Source organism: Schistocerca piceifrons, chromosome 3 (genome assembly GCF_021461385.2).
Source record: "Schistocerca piceifrons isolate TAMUIC-IGC-003096 chromosome 3, iqSchPice1.1, whole genome shotgun sequence".
In the NCBI taxonomy this organism is placed as follows: Eukaryota; Metazoa; Arthropoda; class Insecta; order Orthoptera; family Acrididae; genus Schistocerca; species Schistocerca piceifrons.
This window is the reverse complement of record NC_060140.1, coordinates 295,715,651-295,736,410: the sequence shown is the minus strand read 5'-3', so window position 1 is coordinate 295,736,410 and position 20,760 is coordinate 295,715,651. Positions and strand designations below refer to the sequence as shown.

The 20,760-nt window shown below is 41.3% G+C and overlaps 2 protein-coding genes across 2 annotated transcripts in view; one reads left to right on the top strand and one right to left on the bottom strand.

Moving 5' to 3' along the window:
* LOC124788236 overlaps window positions 1-15,670 on the bottom strand; it is a 55,250-nt gene extending 39,580 nt beyond the window's left edge. The window contains exon 1 of the mRNA XM_047255419.1: window positions 15,332-15,670. Within this exon, the coding sequence (XP_047111375.1) occupies window positions 15,332-15,599 (268 nt within the window). The 5' untranslated portion in view covers window positions 15,600-15,670. The remainder of the gene's footprint in view (window positions 1-15,331) is intronic.
* An 852-nt stretch (window positions 15,671-16,522) lies between these two features.
* LOC124788496 (unconventional myosin ID) overlaps window positions 16,523-20,760 on the top strand; it is a 157,127-nt gene continuing 152,889 nt past the window's right edge. The window contains exon 1 of the mRNA XM_047255766.1: window positions 16,523-16,683. Within this exon, the coding sequence (XP_047111722.1) occupies window positions 16,595-16,683 (89 nt within the window). The 5' untranslated portion in view covers window positions 16,523-16,594. The remainder of the gene's footprint in view (window positions 16,684-20,760) is intronic.

The window sequence follows — 20,760 nt, the reverse complement described above, 5'->3', positions numbered from 1 at the left end:
TCATACATACTGTTGGAGTTTTGTGATCAGATGACTTCTGCAGTTTTCGTAGACCTTGATCTAACGTTGGGAGTGATCTTAGTTAGTAGATGGAGGATCATATTGTGCCTCAAACAGTTAAGGATCTATACAGCTCATATCTCACTTGCCTGGCTACGACTTAAACAACTGAGGTGAAGCAGATTCCTGAGATTAGCTACCTAAGCAGCCATCCATTCAATCAGCACATAGCACACCTACATATAGAGGGTGTTTTGAAAGAAATTTCTAACTTTCTCACAGTCTAGATGGTTAAGGCAAAACCCCTTTCTCTGTGACATATGAAGTTTATTCATTGCCATTAAATGAAACAACAAGTTTACTGTTACCAGTCACTGGTAACAGTAAACTTGTTGTTTCATTTAATGTCAATAACAGTCACGTTAAAGCCTAACCTAAAATGTTCACATTTAAAATTTATTCATTGCGTTCAACAGCGGTCATTGAAAAATTCCTGGAGGTTATGGTAAAGAGGACTGGTGGCACAGGCCAGTTCCTGGCTCAAGAATCCTGGGATCACCAGGACAAGCAGAGCTTGGACCGGCAGCACAAAGAGAGAAATACTACTGCAAAGGCTTGTGGTCCTTTGCAAATATCACAGTCACACTAGAGTCACGAACCCCCTACAAGTATATAATTTTGACTGTAATGAAAATGAAATGTAGTTGGGTGGGATATGTAGCCAGACAATTGGTTGACTGATGGCCCAACGAAGTTCTCAGTTATGAAGTCTTTTGCGATGGGTGTTTAGGATACAACCTTCTCGGTTGACTTGTCATGTCAAATTTGGATTCTTGTAAATCTGAAGTGGAAAAATAAATGACAGCTTTTTTATACAAAGTAATTCTTGTCTGGATTCTAAGATATAACTAAAGGACCTAATGTAAGATGGGTAAATGACACAAGAAAATTTGTAGAACAGCATGGATATGTAGTATATAGCTAAAAAGCACAACACACAGCCATGTCTGGTGGCAGCTTTATTCAGCAGTGAATGTCAAGTGGCTTACAGTCAATTTTTGTACATATTTATATCATTATCAAGATCAAAGCAATAAAAATATGATAACTATTCTATAGTACATAGTGTTCTAATGAAACGCTAAATGGTGAATGCTGAAGGTCCTACGAGGTGCATTCAAGTTCTAAGGCCTCCGATTTTTTTTCTTGGGACTGGAAAGAGATAGAAACATGCGCATTGTTTTAAAATGAGGCCGTGTTCATTGTCAATACGTCCCAGAGATGGCAGCACCCTACGGCAGATGGAATTTTACCGCCAGCGGCAAGAATGAGAACTGTTTTAAATACTTAAAATGGCGACGTTTTCCTTACTTGAACAGCGTGCAATCATTTGTTTTCTGAAATTGCGTGATGTGAAACCAATTGAAATTCATTGACAGTTGAAGGAGACATGTGGTGATGGAGTTCTGGATGTGTCGAAAGTGCGTTCGTGGGTGCGACAGTTTAATGAAGGCAGAACATCGTGTGACAACAAACCGAAACAACCTCGGGCTCGCACAAGCTGGTCTGACGACATGATCGAGAAAGTGGAGAGAATTGTTTTGGGGGATCGCCGAATGACTGTTGAACAGATTGCCTCCAGAGTTGGCATTTCTGTGGGTTCTGTGCACACAATCCTGCATGACGACCTGAATATGCGAAAAGTGTCATCCAGGTGGCTGCCACGAATGCTGACGGACGACCACATGGCTGCCCGTGTGGCACGTTGCCAAGCAACGTTGACGCGCAACGACAGCATGAATGGGACTTTCTTTTCGTCGGTTGTGACAATGGATGAGACGTGGATGCCATTTTTCAATCCAGAAACAAAGCGCCAGTCAGCTCAATGGAAGCACACAGATTCACCGCCACCAAAAAAATTTCGGGTAACCGCCAGTGCTAAAAAAATAATGGTGTCCATGTTCTGGGACAGCGAGGGCGTAATCCTTACCCGTTGCGTTCCAAAGGGCACTACGGTAACAGGTGCATCCTACGAAAATGTTTTGAAGAACAAATTCCTTCCTGTACTGCAACAAAAACGTCCGGGAAGGGCTGCGCGTGTGCTGTTTCACCAAGACAACGCACCCGCACATCGAGCTAACATTACGCAACAGTTTCTTCGTGAACAACTTTGAAGTGATTCCTCATGCTCCCTAGTCACCTGACCTGGCTCCTAGTGACTTTTGGCTTTTTCCAACAATGAAAGACACTCTCCGTGGCCACACATTCATCAGCCGTGCTGCTATTGCCTCAGCGATTTTCCAGTGGTCAAAACAGACTCCTAAAGAAGCCTTCGCCGCTGCCATGGAATCATGGTGTCAGCGTTGTGAAAAATGTGTACTTCTGCAGGGCGATTACGTCGAGAAGTAACACCAGTTTCATCGATTTCAGGTGAGTAGTTAATTAGGAGAAAAATCGGAGGCCTTAGAACTTGAATGCACCTCGTATTACGGTGACAGTGATTGGGCACTGGTAACACCAACAATCTCTAGTTTATACAGAATCTTATTAACAGTGGTTGTTCTTTCCATGTGTTATTTGTGACTGGTAATGGGGAGTGGGGTGAGGGGAGATCGTACTGCACAATGTATCCTCCATGATACACGACAATATGGCTTGTGAAGTATATATGTAGATGAACCTTGATTCGACAACCAATGCTGACCGAACTTCCTCATATTTGGCCCCATTCAAGAAGATAAATTTACTTTCAGGGATGCTATAATACAATAAACACTGCCCCTTTGATCTCACCACTCTCTGAGACCAGAACATTACAAAAACTGATTTTGTGGAGGTAGAGAATGGCAGAAATTCTATGAAGACAAATATCTGAATAATGATATTGAATGAGCACTGTTCTTTAGCTGTTTTGAGGAGTATCTCTGTTAGCCTACATAGTTCATCCTGTTGTAATGCTAATAACTGTTGTTGTGGTCTTCAGTCCAAAGATAGATTTCACATAGCTTTCCACTTTAGTCTACCCAGTGCAGGCCTCTCCATATCTGCCAAACTACTGCAAACTACATCCATTTGAACCTGTTTCCTGTACTCAAGCCTTGGTCTCCATCTAAAACTTTTACTCTCTTCACTTCTCTCCATTAACAAATTCCTAGTTGGTGTGATGAATGGCTGCTAGCTCAAAATGTAGAAAAATGTAAGTTAATATGGATGAGCAGGAAAAACAAACCAACATCAGTAGTGTACTGCTTGACACAGTTACATTGTTTAAATATCTGTGCATAACATTGCAAAGAGATACGAAATGGAGCAAGCATCTGAGGATTCTAATAGGGAAGGCAAATGGTTGACTTTGGTTTACTGGGAGATTTCTGTAAAGCAAACCGCATAGGACACTAGTGTGGCCTATTCTTGAGTACTGCCCGAATGTTTGGGATCCACACCAAGTCGAATTAAAGGCTGCTAGATTTGTTACTGGTGGCTTTGAACAACACGCAATTATGGGCACACTTCAAGAACTCAAATGGGAATCCCTGGAGGGAAGGCAAAGCTCTTTTCGAGCAACACCAGTGAGAAGATTTAGAGAACTGGAATTTAAGGCTGACTGCAGAAAGATTCTACTACACATAAGGACCACCAATATAAGATATAAGAAACTATGGCTCACATTGCACTGTTCTGGTCTTCCGTCCAAAGACTGGACTGATGCAGCCCTTCACGTTATACTATCCTGTGCGAGCCTCTTCACCCCTGAATACCTACTGCAACCTACATCTTTTTGAAACTACTTACTGTATTCATCTCTTGGACTTCCTCTATGATTTTAAACCCCACACTTCCCTCCAATACTATGTTGGTGATCCCTGGTGTCGCAGAACTTATCCTATTAACCAATCCCTTCTTTTGGTAAGTTGTCTCCCCAATTCTATTCAGTACCGCCTCAATAGTTAGGTGAGAAACCCAACTAACCTTCGGCATTCTTCCGTAGCACCACATTTCAGAATCTTCTATTCTCTTTTTGTCTAAACTGTTTATCATCCATGTCTCACTTCCATATTGTGGCTACACTCCACACAAACAACTTCAGAAAAGACTTCCTAACACTTAAATTATATTCAAAGTTAACAAATTTCTCTTCTTCAGAAATGCTTTTCTTGCCATTGTCAACCTGCATTTTATATCCTCTCTACTTCCTTAGTAATTTTGCTGCACAAATCTGTTTCCCTTAGCGTCACCTGATTTAATTCAATGACATTCCATTAGCCTTGTTTTGCTTTTGTTGATGTTTTTCTTATACATTCCTTTCAAGACACTGTCCATTCCATTCAACGGCTCCACCAAGTCCTCTGCTGTCTCTGACAGAATTACAATGTCATTGGCAAACCTCAAAGCTTTTGTCTCTTCTCGCTGGACTTTAATTTCTACTCAAAACTTTTCTTTTGTTTTACTTACTGCTTGTTCAATATACAGACTGAATAATTTCAGGGATGGGCTACAACCCTGTCTCACTCCCTCCTCAACCACTGCTTCCCTTCCATGCCCCTCGACTCTTATTACTGCCATCTGGTTTCTGTAAAAACTGTAAATAGCCCTTCGGTCCCTGTATTTTACTCCTGCCACCTTTAGAAATTGAAACAGAGTATTCCAGTCAACACTGTGAAAAGCTTTCTCTAAGTCTACAAATGTTATAAATGTAGGTTTGCCTTTCCTTAACCTATCTTCCACGAAAAGTTGTAGAGTCAATATTGTCTCGCGTGTTTCTACATTTCTCTGGAATCCAAACTGATTCTCCCCAAGGGCAGCTTCTACCAGTTTTTCCAGTCTTCTGTAAAGAATTCATGTTAGTATTTTGGAACCGTGTCTTATTAAACTGATAGTTCAGTATTTTCACACATTACCATCAGCTTTCTTTGGAATTGGAATTATTATATTCTTCCTGAAGTCTGAGGTTATTTCACCTGTTTCATACATCTTGCACACCAGATGGGAGAGTTTTGTCATGGCTGGCTCTTCCCAGGCTAACAGCAGTTCTGATGGAATATCATCATCTCCCGGGGCCTTGTTTCAACTTAGGTCTTTCAGAGCTCTGTCAAATTCATCTTGCACTATCATGCCTCCCATCACACTTTCATCTATGTCCTCTTCCATTTCCATAATATTGCCTTCAAGTTTGTCTCCCTTGTGCAGACGCTCTATACACTCCTTCCATCTTTCAGCTTTACCTTCTTTGCTTAGGACTGGTTCTCTTTTCTCTAAAGGTCTCTCTAATTTTCTCTAGTGATATGTGCTTCTAAATCCTTACATTTGTTCTCTAGCCAGTCCTGCTTAATCACTTTGCACTTCCCGTCAATCTAATTTTTTAGACGTTTGTATTTCCTTTTGCCTGCTTCACATAAAGCACTTTTCTATTTTCTACTTTCATCAGTTAAAGTCAATATTTCTTTTGTTACCCAAGGATTTCATCTTTTTACCTACTTGATCCTCTACTGACCTCACTATTTCATCTACTCAACCTCTCAACAACCTCTAGTTCTTTTAACTTATCCAGGTCTCATCTCCCTATTTCTTATCCTTTTCCAGTTACTTCAGTTTTAATCTAAAGTTCAGAACCAATAAATTGGGGTCAGAGCCGACATCTGCCCCTGTAAATGTCTTACAGTTCAAAATCTGGTTCTTAAATCTCTGTCTAACCATTACATATTCAGCCTGAAACCTTCCCGTATCTCCTGGTCTCTTCCATGCATACAACCTTCTTTTACGATTCTTAAACCAAGTGTGCTTGGAAAAAATTATGGCTGTAGTTTCCCCTTGCTTACAGCCATTTGCAGCACCAGCACAGCAAGGCCATTCTGATTGATGTTACAAGGCCAGATCAGTCAATTATCCAGACTGTTGCTCCTGCAACTGCTAAAAAGGCTGCTGCCTCTCTTCAGGAACCACATGTCTGTCTGGCCTCTCAACAGATACCCTTGCATTGTGATTGCATCTATGATACGGCTATCTGTATCGCTGAGGCATGCAACCCAACCCACTGACAACGAGGTCCATGGTTCATGGGGTAGGGGGCTAGGGATCATTCGAAGGCATAGACACTCATTTATGAGTGGAACAGGAAAGGAAATGGCTATTAGTGGTATGGGGTACTATCCTCAAAGGGCTGTATGGTGGACTGCAGAGTATCTTTGTAGCTGTATATGCAGACAATTCATTCATGCCTCAGGGTGTGTCCTATTAAATGTTCCTTTCTTTTAGTCAAGATGTGGAACAAATTTCTTTTTTTTTTTTCTTAATTTCTTCATTACTTATTTGATTTAGCCACCAAATCCTCAGCATTCTCCTGCAGTGCCACATTTCAACAGCTTCTATTCTCTTCTAATCTGAATTATTTATCATCCACACTTAATTTCCATACAAGGCTAGTGTGGTTTAACAAACTTCTCTTTTTCAGAAATGCAGAATGCTATCGTCAATCTGTAACCTGTGTTAGTTTGTTGCCCAAAAAACAAAGTTTCAGTGTCTCATTTCCTAATGTAATGCTATCAGCATAGCCAGATTTAAGCACATTCCATTACTCTTGTGTTACTTTTGTTGATGTTCATCTTATAACTCATTTTCAATAAATTATCCACTTTCTTCAATTGATCTTTGATACACTCAAATGGAAGGGTACTAGTACAATAAAAACCAGATCACATTATACATTCTTGGCAAAAAGGAGTATTTAGGCATATTTTGATGTTAGGAATATTTATGTTGGATTAAGCACTACTACTGAAATATTTGCTGTCACTTCTCACCATGAATGATAGAGGAAACTATTGTATGATTCTTCTCCACTGAGGAAGGAGGTGGTTATATAGCAGGAGGATGCAACCAAGAGAATATGTGGTGTGTACAAACCTTCTGTAGATAGCTTTATAGAAAGTTTTACATACTGAGAAAAATCTCTCACTTCATTTGTTCCCTTATGTAAGTCACTGTCAACCCCCAACAAAAAAAAAAAAAAAAATAGATACTAAAATCCTGCGAACTCCCTAAGCAATTACATTGGATTCCCCTTGAAACAATATTAAAAACGAGCAGCGATGAGATTTTTGAAGTAAATAAAAGTGTATGTTGAATGAATAGGCTAACAGGATACTGAGTTTGTGCATATAAAGGGTGTTACAAAAAGGTACAGCCAAACTTTCAGGAAACATTCCTCACACACAAATAAAGAAAAGATGTTATGTGGACATGTGTCCGGAAATGCTTAATTTCCATGTTACAGCTCATTTTAGTTTCGTCAGTATGTACTGTACTTCCTCAATTCACCGCCAGTTGGCCCAATTGAGGGAAGGTAATGTTGCCTTCGGTGCGTGTGTTGACATGCGACTCATTGCTCTACAGTACTAGCATCAAGCACATCAGTACGTAGCATCAACAGGTTAGTGTTCATCACGAACGTGGTTTTGCACTCAGTGCAATGTTTACAAATGCGGAGTTGGCAGATCCCATTTGATGTATGGATTAGCACGGGGCAATAGCCGTGGCGCAGTACGTTTGTATCGAGACAGATTTCCAGAATGAAGGTGTCCCGACAGGAAGACGTTCGAAGCAATTGATCGGCGTCTTAGGGAGCATGGAACATTCCAGCCTATGACTCGCGACTGGGGAAGACCTAGAACGACGAGGACACCTGCAATGGACGAGGCAATTCTTCGTGCAGTTGACGATAACCCTAATGTCAGCGTCAGAGAAGTTGCTGCTGTACAAGGTAATGTTGACCAAGTCACTGTATGGAGAGTGCTACGGGAGAACCAGTTGTTTCCATACCATGTACAGCGTGTGCAGGCACTATCAGCAGCTGACTGGCCTCCACAGGTACACTTCTGCGAATGGTTCATCCAACAGTGTGTCAATCCTCATTTCAGTGCAAATGTTCATTCCAACGTGATCAAATTGTAAATTTTCACAATCAACATGTGTGGGCTGACAAGAATCCACACGCAATTGTGCAATCACGTCATCAAAACGGATTTTCTGTGAACATTTGGGCAGGCATTGTTGGTGATGTCTTGATTGGGCCCCATGTTCTGCCACCTACGCTCAATGGAGGACGTTATCATGATTTCATACGGGATACTCTACCTGTGATGCCAGAACATGTGCCCTTACAAGTACGACACAACATGTGGTTCATGCATGGCGGAGCTCCTGCACATTTCAGTCGAAGTGTTCGTACGCTTCTCAACAACAGATTTGGTGACCGATGGATTGGTAGAGGTGGACCAATTCCATGGCCTCCACGCTCTCCTGACCTCAACACTCTTGACTTTCATTTATGGGGGCATTTGAAAGCTCTTGTCTACGCAACCCCGGTACCAAATGTAGAGACTCTTCGTGCTTGTATTGTGGACGGCTGTGATACAATACGCCATTCTCCTGGGCTGCATCAGCGCATCAGGGATTCCATGCGACGGAGGGTGGATGCATGTATCCTCGCTAACGGAGGACATTTTGAACACTTCCTGTAACAAAGTGTTTGAAGTCACGCTGGTACGTTCTGTTGCTGTGTGTTTCCATTCCATGATTAATGTGATTTGAAGAGAAGTAATAAAATGAGCTCTAACATGGAAAGTAAGTGTTTCCGGACACATGTCCACATAACATATTTTCTTTCTTTGTGTGTGAGGAATGTTTCCTGAAAGTTTGTCCGTACCTTTTTGTAACACCCTGTACAAGAAACTCAAATTAATACTTAGAATCAAGGATGGGTATAAACTTTTCTAAATATACATACATACTCTGCAGAACACTGTGAAATGCATGGCAGAGAGCACTTAATATCGTACCAAATGTTAAGATTTCTTCCCCTTCCAATCGCACGTGGAGCACAGGAAGAATGGCTGCTAAAATGATCCTATGCTTGCTGTAATTAGTATAATTTTATCTTTACAGTAGCTCTGGGTTCAAGCCACAGTGAGGATGAACAACATCTATGGATTCCTCAATTGCAATAATGGTTCCTGAAATTTTGGAAGCAGGGTTTCACATGATAACTTGTGTATCTCAAAGTAATCGACACTATGTTTTTCAATCTTTCCACTATTCTCTCCAGTGAGTTAAGCAAATCTTTTTTGACCATTCATGCCATCCTTCCATACAGGATGTAACCAAATTCCCCTTACAGACATTGAGGACTTGTAGTGGGGACCAAGACAAGGTTAGCATAAGAACTCATGTGCAGAAACATACTGTCTTCCCGGTACATGCAAAATACTGCAATACACATTTAAAACCCCCGCATTTTCAGTGCCACTGACTAGGGTATTACATATGCCACTCACCTATCACCCAATGTCCCACGCCCACTGCAGGTTTGTTCACATGCCATTCTGTTGAGTTTGTGATCTGCCCACATAGGTTTGTACCTACTGTTGTGCTTGTTGTCTTTGTTTATACTGTACTACTGTACAGTAGTGATCAAACTACAGTACCGAATACAAGCCATGCATACATTTCATTTTTAGTACTTTGTTATTGACCATGGTGAACTACACACCTGCGAAATATGCCGACATGATGTTATTGTACAGCAAAGCTTGATGCAATGGGAGGATTTCATGTCAGTTATATGCAGAGTATTTTCCAAACTGCCAGATACCTTCGCATTCCCTCTTTGTTATGGTATACCAATGGGTCTTGGAAATGGGTACATTCATCACCAGCAAGGACAACTATGGTGCTCCGTGGCAGTAGCTCACATCCGAGTTTGAAGAGGCTGTATTCCATGCGGTAGAAGAGAACATGATAACAAGTACCAGAAACACTGGTGATTGACGGAGTGTGGATCATTAAATTGTCTGGTGCATTCTACACGAGCAGCAGCTACATCTGTAACAACCCCAGAGGACAAAGGCAATGCAGCTACAGGATTTTGCATAGAAGCGCAATTCTGAAAGTGGTTCTTGTATTGTTGTGTGGAATTCCAATGGCGGATACTTTTCATGGATGAAGCAAAGCTCACCGGGTAAGGAGTTCTCAATTCCCACAACATTCATGTGAGCACTGATGAAAACCTGCATGCTACGAGCCCCCATAGGTTTTGAGAACAATACAATCTCAACATTCGGGTAGGATTTCTGGATGGATGTGTGATTGGGCCATAACTTCTTCCACCTCATTTCTGGGAACTGTGTACTTGTGACTCCTTGATGGCGAACTGCATGGGCTCTTGGAAGATGTTCCAATGCATGTGAGACAAAACATGTGGTTCCAGTACAATGGTACACCAACTCATTTTTCATGTCCAGTTTGAGATCATCTGGATTTGGTCATAGTGGCCTGATACCTTGGCCTGCAGATTCTCCCAACTTGAACTCGCAAGATTACTACATGTGGGGTGACATGAAATCCTGGATTTATGAGAACCCTGGAGGCATCTGAGCAAGACCCACTGATCTGGGTTAAGGATGCCGCAGATGTCAGAGAGCCAAGGATGGTGACTGTGTGCCCCAAAAGATACGGAGGTACTGTATCTGTGTTGATGTCGTTGGTTGTCACAATGCACCCTACTTGTAAGTGAACACAAGACAATATGCAGCATGAGTCAGAGAGAAATGTGTGATGTATTCTGCACAAGCAGGAAAACAGTATGCTTGCGGAGTTCCCTTGTTAAACTTAACTGTCTTGGTCACCTCTACAAGTCCTCAAAAGTTGTAGTACCTCAAGAATTTCTATGTAAGTTCTAGAGACACTCGGCTTTCCTCCATCTCAAACACCCGATATTTTAAGTACGAGGGTGAGAGAGTGGAGATGTGTCTACCTCACCACCGGTTTCTGTGTGCAGGATGGATGTGTATTGGGAGAATACTGCAATAGTGACAGTTGATCGGCATGGACAAGTTTTTGCTGCTCGCGCCATAGAAGATGTATGTCCAGTACAAGGAGCAAGCACACTTTATTCCTTGGTGGTGTAACAACTGTATTTCATGTGAACAAATGAATTACATATTGAACTAAAGACAGTTACACTTGATTTTCTGGTGTTGGACTTGCTAGAAGCAAGAACCGTATAGTGGTTATTAAACCAAACATATTATAATTGTATCTGTTAGTATCTAATGGTCCAAGACGCGGATGACTTGTGAAGTTATTTTGTTGTGGAGATGAAAATATAACAGATTTTTTTGTGGGGTTTAAGGGCACAAAACATCTAAGGTCCTAAGTGCCCAGTATAGGGCCATAGAATGCTGGGACCACGAGGGTAAAAAACCATTGCAAGATCCAATATTAAAAAAAAATAATAATAAATAAATAAAAAAAAAATAAAAAAAATAAAAAAAATCTAAAACATCAAGACATTACAGAAGAGTATCTAAAAGACGTCGACAAGACACTGGAGTCATCAGGTAGAAATCAAGTGTCTTTTGTCATATTACTGCGTTTTAAAAAAATTAAAATGCGAGCCACAGCTCGCACATTATCCGCTAAAATGTCTGGCAAAGCAGGCGGCAGCCCGACCCTGAGACGTAAGTGGTTAAAATAGGGGCAGAGGATCAGGAAATGTCTGACTGTTGCTACATAAAAGAACAGCTGGGTGCAGTGTCGCCACTCAACAAGTGGCGGTGACTAAAACGACAGTGCCCTATTCGCAACCGAGGTAACATTACTTCCTCATGGCGAGACGGCCGGGAGGAAGTCGATCAGGCTGTTAGGAGAGGTGACTTCTCTGACTTTGTTCCCATGAAGGGAGCACCAATGGTCATGCCACAGTGACGTGATACGCTGATAGAGAAAAGTATAAATATATTGCGAGGGAACAGTGTAAGAGGCGGGCCGATCGAGATGGTCTGCGGTCTTGGCCGCAGAATCAGCAGCATCATTCCCAGGCACACCAACATGGCCAGAAACCCACATGAACATCACTTGGGCTCCTCCATCTGGGAACAGATGGAGGCAGTCCTGGATCCGTCGAACAATGGGGTAGACTGGATCGGGATCATCTAGACTATGAAGGGCACTGAGGGTGTCAGAGTAGATCACACAGCTTTGAGCTGTTGCCTCTGGACATAGTGAACAGCCCAATAGAGGGCAAAATGCTCTGCTGTAAAAATTGTGCACTGGTCGAGAAGCCGATATTGAAAATTGTCAGCCCTGAGGACAAAAGCACAGACAACACCTTGGGTGGACTTGGAAGCATCAGTGTACAAAAATATGCTATCGGCAAGTTGTGAGCAAAGTTCGAGAAATTTGCAGCGATAGGTCAGCTCGGGAGTCGAATCCTTCAGGGACGAGCTGAGGCCAAAATGAACACAAACGTGTGTCTGAAGCCAAGGTGGTGAAAGGCTCTTCCCCATTCGGAAAGTGGCAGGAAGTGTGAACTGCAGCTGCTGAAGCAGGTGACAAAAGCGGACGCTGGGAGGCAGAAGAGGAGAAACATACATCTCGTACTGATGGTCAAGAATGTCATCAGAAAAAGGGTCAAAGGTTGGGTGGCCTAGCATGGAAGAAAGCCGACACGCATATCCACTGAGTAGGATGTCGCGCCGGTATGACAGTGGTAGTTCGCCGGCTTCCGCATAGAGACTATCAACTGGGCTAGTACAGAAGGCACCAGTGGCGAGACGGATCCCCAAATGATGTATTGTATTTAGATGGCATAAGAGAGACAGCAGTGCAGAGGAGTAGACAATGCACCCATAATTCAACTTGGAGCGGACAAGAGATCAATAGAGGCAGAGGAGAACAGTCCGGTCAACTCCCCAAGAGGTACCGCTCAAAACGTGAAGGACATTTAGGGGCTGGGCGCAGCATGCAGCCAGGTAGGACATGTGGGGAGACTAACTGAGTTTCTAATCGAATGTAAACCCTAAGAACTTCATAGCATCCACGAGCGGGAGAGCATTTTGGCCCAGTCTCAAGGATGGTGGAAGAAACGCCTTGTACCGCAAGAAGTTGATGCAAACGGATTTGGTAGCAGAAAAGCGGAAACCATTTGTGATGCTCCACGAATAGAGACGGTCCAGACAATGCTGAAGACAGCGTTGCAAGAGACATGTCCGCTGGGAGCTGCAATAAATAGCAAAGTCGTAAAAGAAAAGAGAACTAGAAACACCAGCTGGAAGGCAGTCCATAATGGGGTTGATGGCTATGGCAAAGAGAATGACACTCAGTACGGAGCCCTGAGGCACCCCGTTCCCCTGTAAAAAGGTATGGGATAAGGAGGAACCCACACATACTTTAAAAACTCGGTCTGTTAAAAATTCCCAGATGAAAGTGGGAAGATGACTGAAAAGGCCCCATGTGTGCATAGTATGTAAATGCCTGCCTGGCAACAAGTATCATAGGCTTTCTCCAAATCAAAGAAAATGGCCACCGTGAAAAATATTCATTATGAACGTTGACAGGGTGGCAAGATGATCAACTGCCGAGCGGCGCTTTCGGAACCCACACTGAGCATTAGTGAGAAGATGGTGTGACCCCAGACACCACACCAATCGACCATTGATCATGGGTCCATCACCTTACAAATGCTGCCGGTAAGGGAAATTGGACGATAGCTGGAAGGAAGAGATTTATCTTTACGAGGCTTAGGTAGGAGAACAATAATAGCTTCATGCCAAAACATGGGAAATACACCATCAGGCCAAATACGGTTGTAGGTATCGAGGACAAAGCGTTTTCCCGCAGGAGGAAGATTCTGCAGCATGAGGGCGTGGATTGTATCAGGCACAGGAGCAGAAGACCTGGATGAGGAGAGAGCATGTTCAAGCTCCCTTGTAGTAAAAGGAGTATTGTAGCATTCTTGATTCAAAGAGAGAAAAAGAGACTGTATAAGCCTCCTCCGCCTGTTTCCGAGGAAGGAAGGCAGGATGGTAGTGGGTGGAGCTTGAAACCTCCACAAACTACTGGCCCAAAGCATTGGAAACATCAACACGGTCGACTATGACGTTCCCTGCCACAGTCAGACCAGGGATCGGGGAGTGGGCGGTAGTCCCAGAAAGCCAGTGCAGGCCACCCCAAATGAGAGAGGACAGAGTAAAACTGATGAACGAGCTGGTGAAGGAAAGCCAGCATGCTGTCTTACTTTCCTTAATAGTGTGGCAGCACTGCGCACGTAGTTTCTTGTAATGGGTGCAGTTCATTAACGTAGGATGATGGTGAAAGACGCGAAGTGCACGTCATCGGGCACAAATCGCATTGCCGCACTCCACAGTCTACTAGGGGACCGGGACCCGATGGGGAGAAGTAGTAGTACGAGGGATAGAGGATTTGGCAGCCGAGAGAATAATGTCCATGAGGTGCTCGATCTGATCATCACAGCTGGGAAACAGCCATTTGTCAAAGACTGCCAAGGATGAATACAGCCTCCAGTCAACAAGAGAGAATTTCCAATGAGCGGGCCGCTATGGTGGTGTATGACTGTATAGGCAAGTCACACAAGGTAGGTCTAAGTGGGAATAAGTGTGCGTGGAATCAGAGAGAAACGTGGCTTCGCCGGTGTTAAGGCACACAAGATTAAGATGATTAAGAAGATCCGACAAGAGAGAACATCTCGGACAGGCAACAGGCAAGCTACTGGGGATAATGCAAAGAGTGTTCACAAATCACTTGTGCCATGGATTCTAAAATACTATTCAAACATACTGGGCTCATACAGAACAAGATTAACAGAAGAAATTGAATACAGACACAGAAAGGAAGCACAAACTGTCAGCCCAAGGGAAAGGATTACAGAAATGTTGAAAAACCTGAAATGCAAACATTTGAAGATGGACTCCAACTATCCTAGTTTTAAGACCAGTGTTAAATGAACACTGTAATCTAGCAAGTACTTAAGCCTCCTAAATATCGCTCCTGTAGTGACTATGAAGTGAAGATTAGTCTAAATATAGTTCGCACTAAGGCACTTAAGTGGTCTTTCTTCGTATACTTCATATGCAAATGGAACAGGAATAAATCTTGCCATTTGGTACAACGGTTGTATCTTGTCTTGCACATTGAGAGAATATATATAGAGAATAATTTTCGCTAAGAAAATGTATCTGTCAACTAATTTACACGTTCAACGTAATGCGTTTGCAGTTATGGTCCATGGAAAACCATAACAATAAAAAAAATTTGACTTTATAAAGCAATAATTTAGTTCTTTAGAAAGGTATTAACTGTTATGTTGCAAGCTCTCCTCTAATTAAGTCTATTTCCTTCTACTCCCCGCAACACATGTAATGTGCTAACGTTGCTGCATTTTTGCGTCTACATCTTCACCGATTGAGTCCACACCCAATGCTTAGTCTTTATTATAGCATATAGTCAGATAACTTTTTTAAAAAATACATATACTTACTGTAACCGAAATATATCTTCGAGCAAAGCACTGAGAATGAAAAATACATCATAAATCTTGCTACTTTCAACTCCGTATCACTGTTAGTATTCTGCATAAGTTGCGAGGAATCATGAGACTTAAATATTTTTAGATTATTCTCATTCATTTGCGGTTGTAGGATGCGGGGACCATAAATTTTAAGATCGTCGCCATCGTCGTCGTCCTCTTCCTTCCTGTTGAACCAAGTGTAATCCCGCACAAAAACTTCCTTCCACTTTGCAAACATTTTAGACCGCCTACTCTACCCAAACATAAACAACGCCAAACCTCTGGGGGTACGCTCCACTCGAGGCGCCTTCTATTTACAGAGCGCAGTTATCGATGCAACAATCGACTTAGTGTGGATTTATTTTGCTGTACAAATTAACTATTTACTGAAAATACAGTATTTTAGAGAATGCATCAATATTGAATTTATGTAACAAATATGTCATGAAAAGAATAAAAATATTGAGGTAAATATTTAATTTGCAGAAGTCGGATGCTTGAACAGATTTTCCATTTTTTAAATATGATGATTGGTGATATTTCCCTTTCATAGTGATTGCGTGCGAGTTTAATTTCATCTGTAATCTACATACCACGTAGACAACGAGGTTACATCAAGTATAGCCGCGGGTTCCTTCCACTCTACTATTATTCACAGTATGGAAGTAGAATACTACCGCACTGCGAACGATGCACAGTCTTCTCACCAACCTTTTTCGTAGCATACCAATGAAATAACCGCCAATATGTACTATTTGAACAGCAGTGAATAAAACAGCTTAGTTTATTATTTTAAGGGTGGTAAATATTCATACCAATGAATCAGGAGAAAAAAAATTATATGGTGGTTCTAGTGGTACATACATCTCTCACTGTTATTTAAAGGGTTAGTCGGATTAGACTTTTCTACAAGCATATAGACATTTTTGTACTTAGGTTCGTTGTAATTTTCTGCGATTCTTAGTGCACAATCAGAATTAGGATTTAGGTTCCTGGCTATTCAGTGAAATGATTGCCATTATAAGCTGTTTTTATTTATGTGGGCGTGCGAACGATTGATAAAGCCGTCTCGTCAAAACATCGATTTTGTGTTGCTGACTCCCACTCTGCGATGTGCGTGTGCGTGACATACGAGATGCATTGCCCCTGGGTGTAGGAGTAACCGAAGGAAAGTAAAGCCAGTGCACATCACAGACGTCAGTACAACTGGTGTTCAGTTATCAGTGGGAAGTGATGGCTACGCAAGATGAGGTTGGAATTGGTGATTTCGTCCTTTTGGACGAAATCACCATGGAAACTTTTATGGAAAACCTTAAAAGAAGGTATGGTATTAAACGTCAAATAAATTAACCGAAATATGTGCATCTTTCTTAGTCAGTCAGTTAGTTTGGAAGAGAGGGCGTGGTTTACACCAGTTTCAACAATTTATTGATGATGCGCTATGTTTATATGATTTCGAATTGAAAAAACAAAGGATATCCTCAGACAAAGGAGCAGGTGAATAACGAATAAATCCTTCGGCAAATATTTTTTCCTATCAAGGTTTCTTTTGTATGAGTCACAGTAAGGCGAGTATTATTCATTCAAATGACATCACCACAGCGGATGAAGAACCGCCTAAAAGGCAATCGTCACAAATTTCTACCCCACGGTTCTTTGCGTTTACAGCCTGACTGACAAAAAACTTCTTACCTATACACTTACGAGGACAAGCGGTCATCGTGAAATTTCCTTCCATGATAAAAACTAGCGACGATAATAACGTGACTGTGTGCAAAAATTACCTTTTAAATAAGATTTACACCACTATCGTTGTCAGATCATTTTTCTTCTAGAGGGGGGGAAACCAATGTTTTTGTTGCACTTCAACCCAGAGGAAATATTTTGACGCCGGTCATTGCGAGTAAAGAACTGCTTATCCTTGTTACCTTAAAATGTGTAATTTGCAAGGCGACAGCATGTAGAACCTGTGCCATTGATGTTATTAGAAAATAAATAAGGGTAAAGTATCTTTTTCTCTGAAAACTATGTAAATCCAACGTCAGATGTTATTTTACTGATCGTATGCCATAGACACTCATTGACTTGTTAACCCTGATTCGAAAAAGGAGCCAAAAGTTTCAAATAATGCATGTTAAACAAATTTACAACTGTATTATTTCAAGTAGGCCTAGTTTGAAGATACATGTTACCTCAGAAATGGGGTCAATTGTTTGCTATGCCACCTGACAAACAGAATATAATTGACAGAATGAGGTTTTCACTCTGCAGCGGAGTGTGTGCTGATATGAAACTTCCTGGCAGATTAAAACTGTGTGCCCGACCGAGACTTGAACTCGGGACCTTTACCTTTCTCGGGCAAGTGCTCTACCAACTGAGCTACCGAAGCATGACTCACGCCCGGTACTCACAGCTTTACTTCTGCCAGTATCTCGTCTCCCACCTTCCAAACTTTACAGAAGCTCTCCTGTGAACCTAGCAGAACTAGCACTCCCGAAAGTGCAGGTTTCCAAATATAAGTTTACAATTTTCTCTTTGTAAACTCTTTGTATTCCCTGCAGTATACTTCCTTTGATTACAGGGATGTAATTTACTGAAATGAATGAAAGTAGACAGTAGTCTTCATTTGAGTATAGGGTGGTTATAATAAAATTTTCGATACTGGAGCCAATGCAGATGTAAAACTATTTACTGCATGAGTACTCAACATTTTATGAATAATGTTCGGACTGTGTGCTGCAGGATTTGCATCATTAGTAGTGTTGGTGTCATGAGACTGGTACGGCAATGTAGGAGGAACTTTGACTCCAAGGAGCAAGGACATGGTTCGCAGGAGAGCTTCTGTAAAGTTTGGAAGGTGGGAGACGAGATACAGGCAGAAGTAAAGCTGTGAGTACCAGGCGTGAGTCGTGCTTCGGTAGCTCAGTTGGTAGAGCACTTGCCCGCGAAAGGCAAAGGTCCCGAGTTCGAGTCTCGCTCGGGCACACAGTTTTAATCTGCCAGGAAGTTTCAGAATATAATTGACTCTTGCACAGTGATTATGTACACTGCGCAATGTAGTTATCAAATTTCGTGTAACTACCAGTATGAAATTTCAACTATAGCAGCCTAGATTTGTTGTATGGTTACTGCCAGTTAATAGGAATTATGCCACACCAATTTCAGTTGAGACTGTAAAGATCTTGCATTGAAGCAATTCATTGGGGCTATGTAATAAGCAAATTTCTATGAATGCATAAGGTGTGACACCTTTTTATTATTATTATTATTATTATTTTTAATGATAAAAATAAAATACTAACTTATAGAAAGTTCTTTATTTGCAACCAGTTACAATTCACTATGTATATATGGCAAATATTAGTGTGAACAGATTCCCAGACTTCTTTAAATGTTTCCATAGTTAGAGAGATGAATTGGAACACAAAAAAATAAAGGGCATTCAGGAAGCGATGCCAAATGAAGTCGGTAAATTTATTGAGGGTTGAGTTCCAATGTAAGACAGAAGGAAACTGTGAATTTGTTGCAGAATAACATCAGATCATCACTGCTTCTAAAAAATCGAACAGTTCTGTAATCATTGCAGTCCATGACAAAAAACCCAAAGAAGTTTCAGTCTGTTAGCATAATGTGGAAGTTATTCACTGAAGTTATCACCAACTGCTAGAAAAAAGCTATTACTTTTAATTCAAGTATGGAACAAGCTGCCTTAAAAATAGATATTGCAGTATGAACTTTAAAGCTGTGAACAAAATTAAAGAATGCTGCAACAAGTGTGAATTACTATTAAGTATTAAATTCATTGATTTTGAGAAGCTTTTGACTCTGTTTCAACAAAATCTTAAAAACGGCCCTCCAGAAACAACACATTGATTAGTGTACTGAATAATGTAAGCCAGTTCTGCAGCTTACATCAAAGTTCATCAGAATATTAGAAAATTTAGAACTGATGGAAGGAGTCATACAGGGATATAAAACTATCGTAACTATTCTTGGCTATCCTAGAGGATGTTTTCAGATCCTTAAATTGCAAAAATGAAGGAAAATTTTGTAATAGATCATATCTGAAGCATCTGTGTTTTGTGGAATGGCATTGTACTATTTGTCTCAAGTGCAGATAAACGTCAACAATGAATGAAAAAACTCAATTGCAAAAGGTCTGAAAGGAGGCCTCGAAGAAGAAGGAGAAGAAAAGATAAAATGTGTAACCAGCCATAGGTACCATTCCAAAAGTGTCTAGTAGACCCTACTAGCCAACACACATTTTCAAGGGGCTTATTCCAGATTTTATGGCTGTTAATGGCAAAGTGCAGGTTTTCAAATGTAAGTTTACAATTTTCTCTTTGTAAACTCTTTGTATTCCCTGCAATATACTTCCTTTGATTACAGGGATGTAATTTACTGAAATGAATGAAAGTAGACAGTAGTCTTCATTTGAGTATAGGGTGGTTATAATAAAATTTTCGATACTGGAGCCAATGCAGATGTAAAACTATTTACTGCATGAGTACTCAACATTTTATGAATAATGTTCGGACTGTGTGCTGCAGGATTTGCATCGTTAGTAGTGTTGGTGTCATGATACTGGTACGGCAATGTAGGAGGAACTTGGACTCCAAGGAGCAAGGACATGCAGCATGAATTGCACACATTACTATGATCTGCTTCGCCAACATGTGATGCCTTCTCTTTGTGAAAGACATGCTTTGGACTCAGTTGTTTTGATGCATGATGGAGCTTCGCCTCACACTGCTTGCGAGGTTATCTGGTTACTCAGTAACACTTATGGAGAAAACCAAATCACTGGCCAATCATTCCAAACCACAATGCCACCATAACCACCAGATATGAACCTGTACTCTTTCTGGCTGTAGAGTTGCCTGAAAGACAAAGTTTGCCAATGGGACACAAACACATGTTGGAGGATGAAGATGAGCATAGCAAAAGAGGTAACCAAAATCTCATTCGAGATCTTATGGGCAGCGGTAGAGCAGTCTCTAGGGTGGTTCAAGGTTGTCATTGTTGCAGATCGTCATCACATTTAGCAACACAGTTTGTAACCTGGAATGTAAACAAGATACACAATTGACAAATGGTACCCTCTCATTTGGAAATTCATGTGCATTTCGTAGTGCAAACACAATAATGCCGATTTTCTGTTGTTTCACATATTGATAGGAAAATTGACTGTATGCATTTTTACATGTTCTGATCACTCTTATCTTTATCTCATGATCCTTATAAAGATGTACGATAATGTCTGCAAAATTCTCACATAATCTTTCTGAATATTGCTTCTCTAAAATTATGCAACTGAGATCAGTGAGAACATTATCGCCTTCTTTTTGCTGAAGTTCTCTGAGCATCTGTGATCCACTATTGTACTAAAAAATCAAACA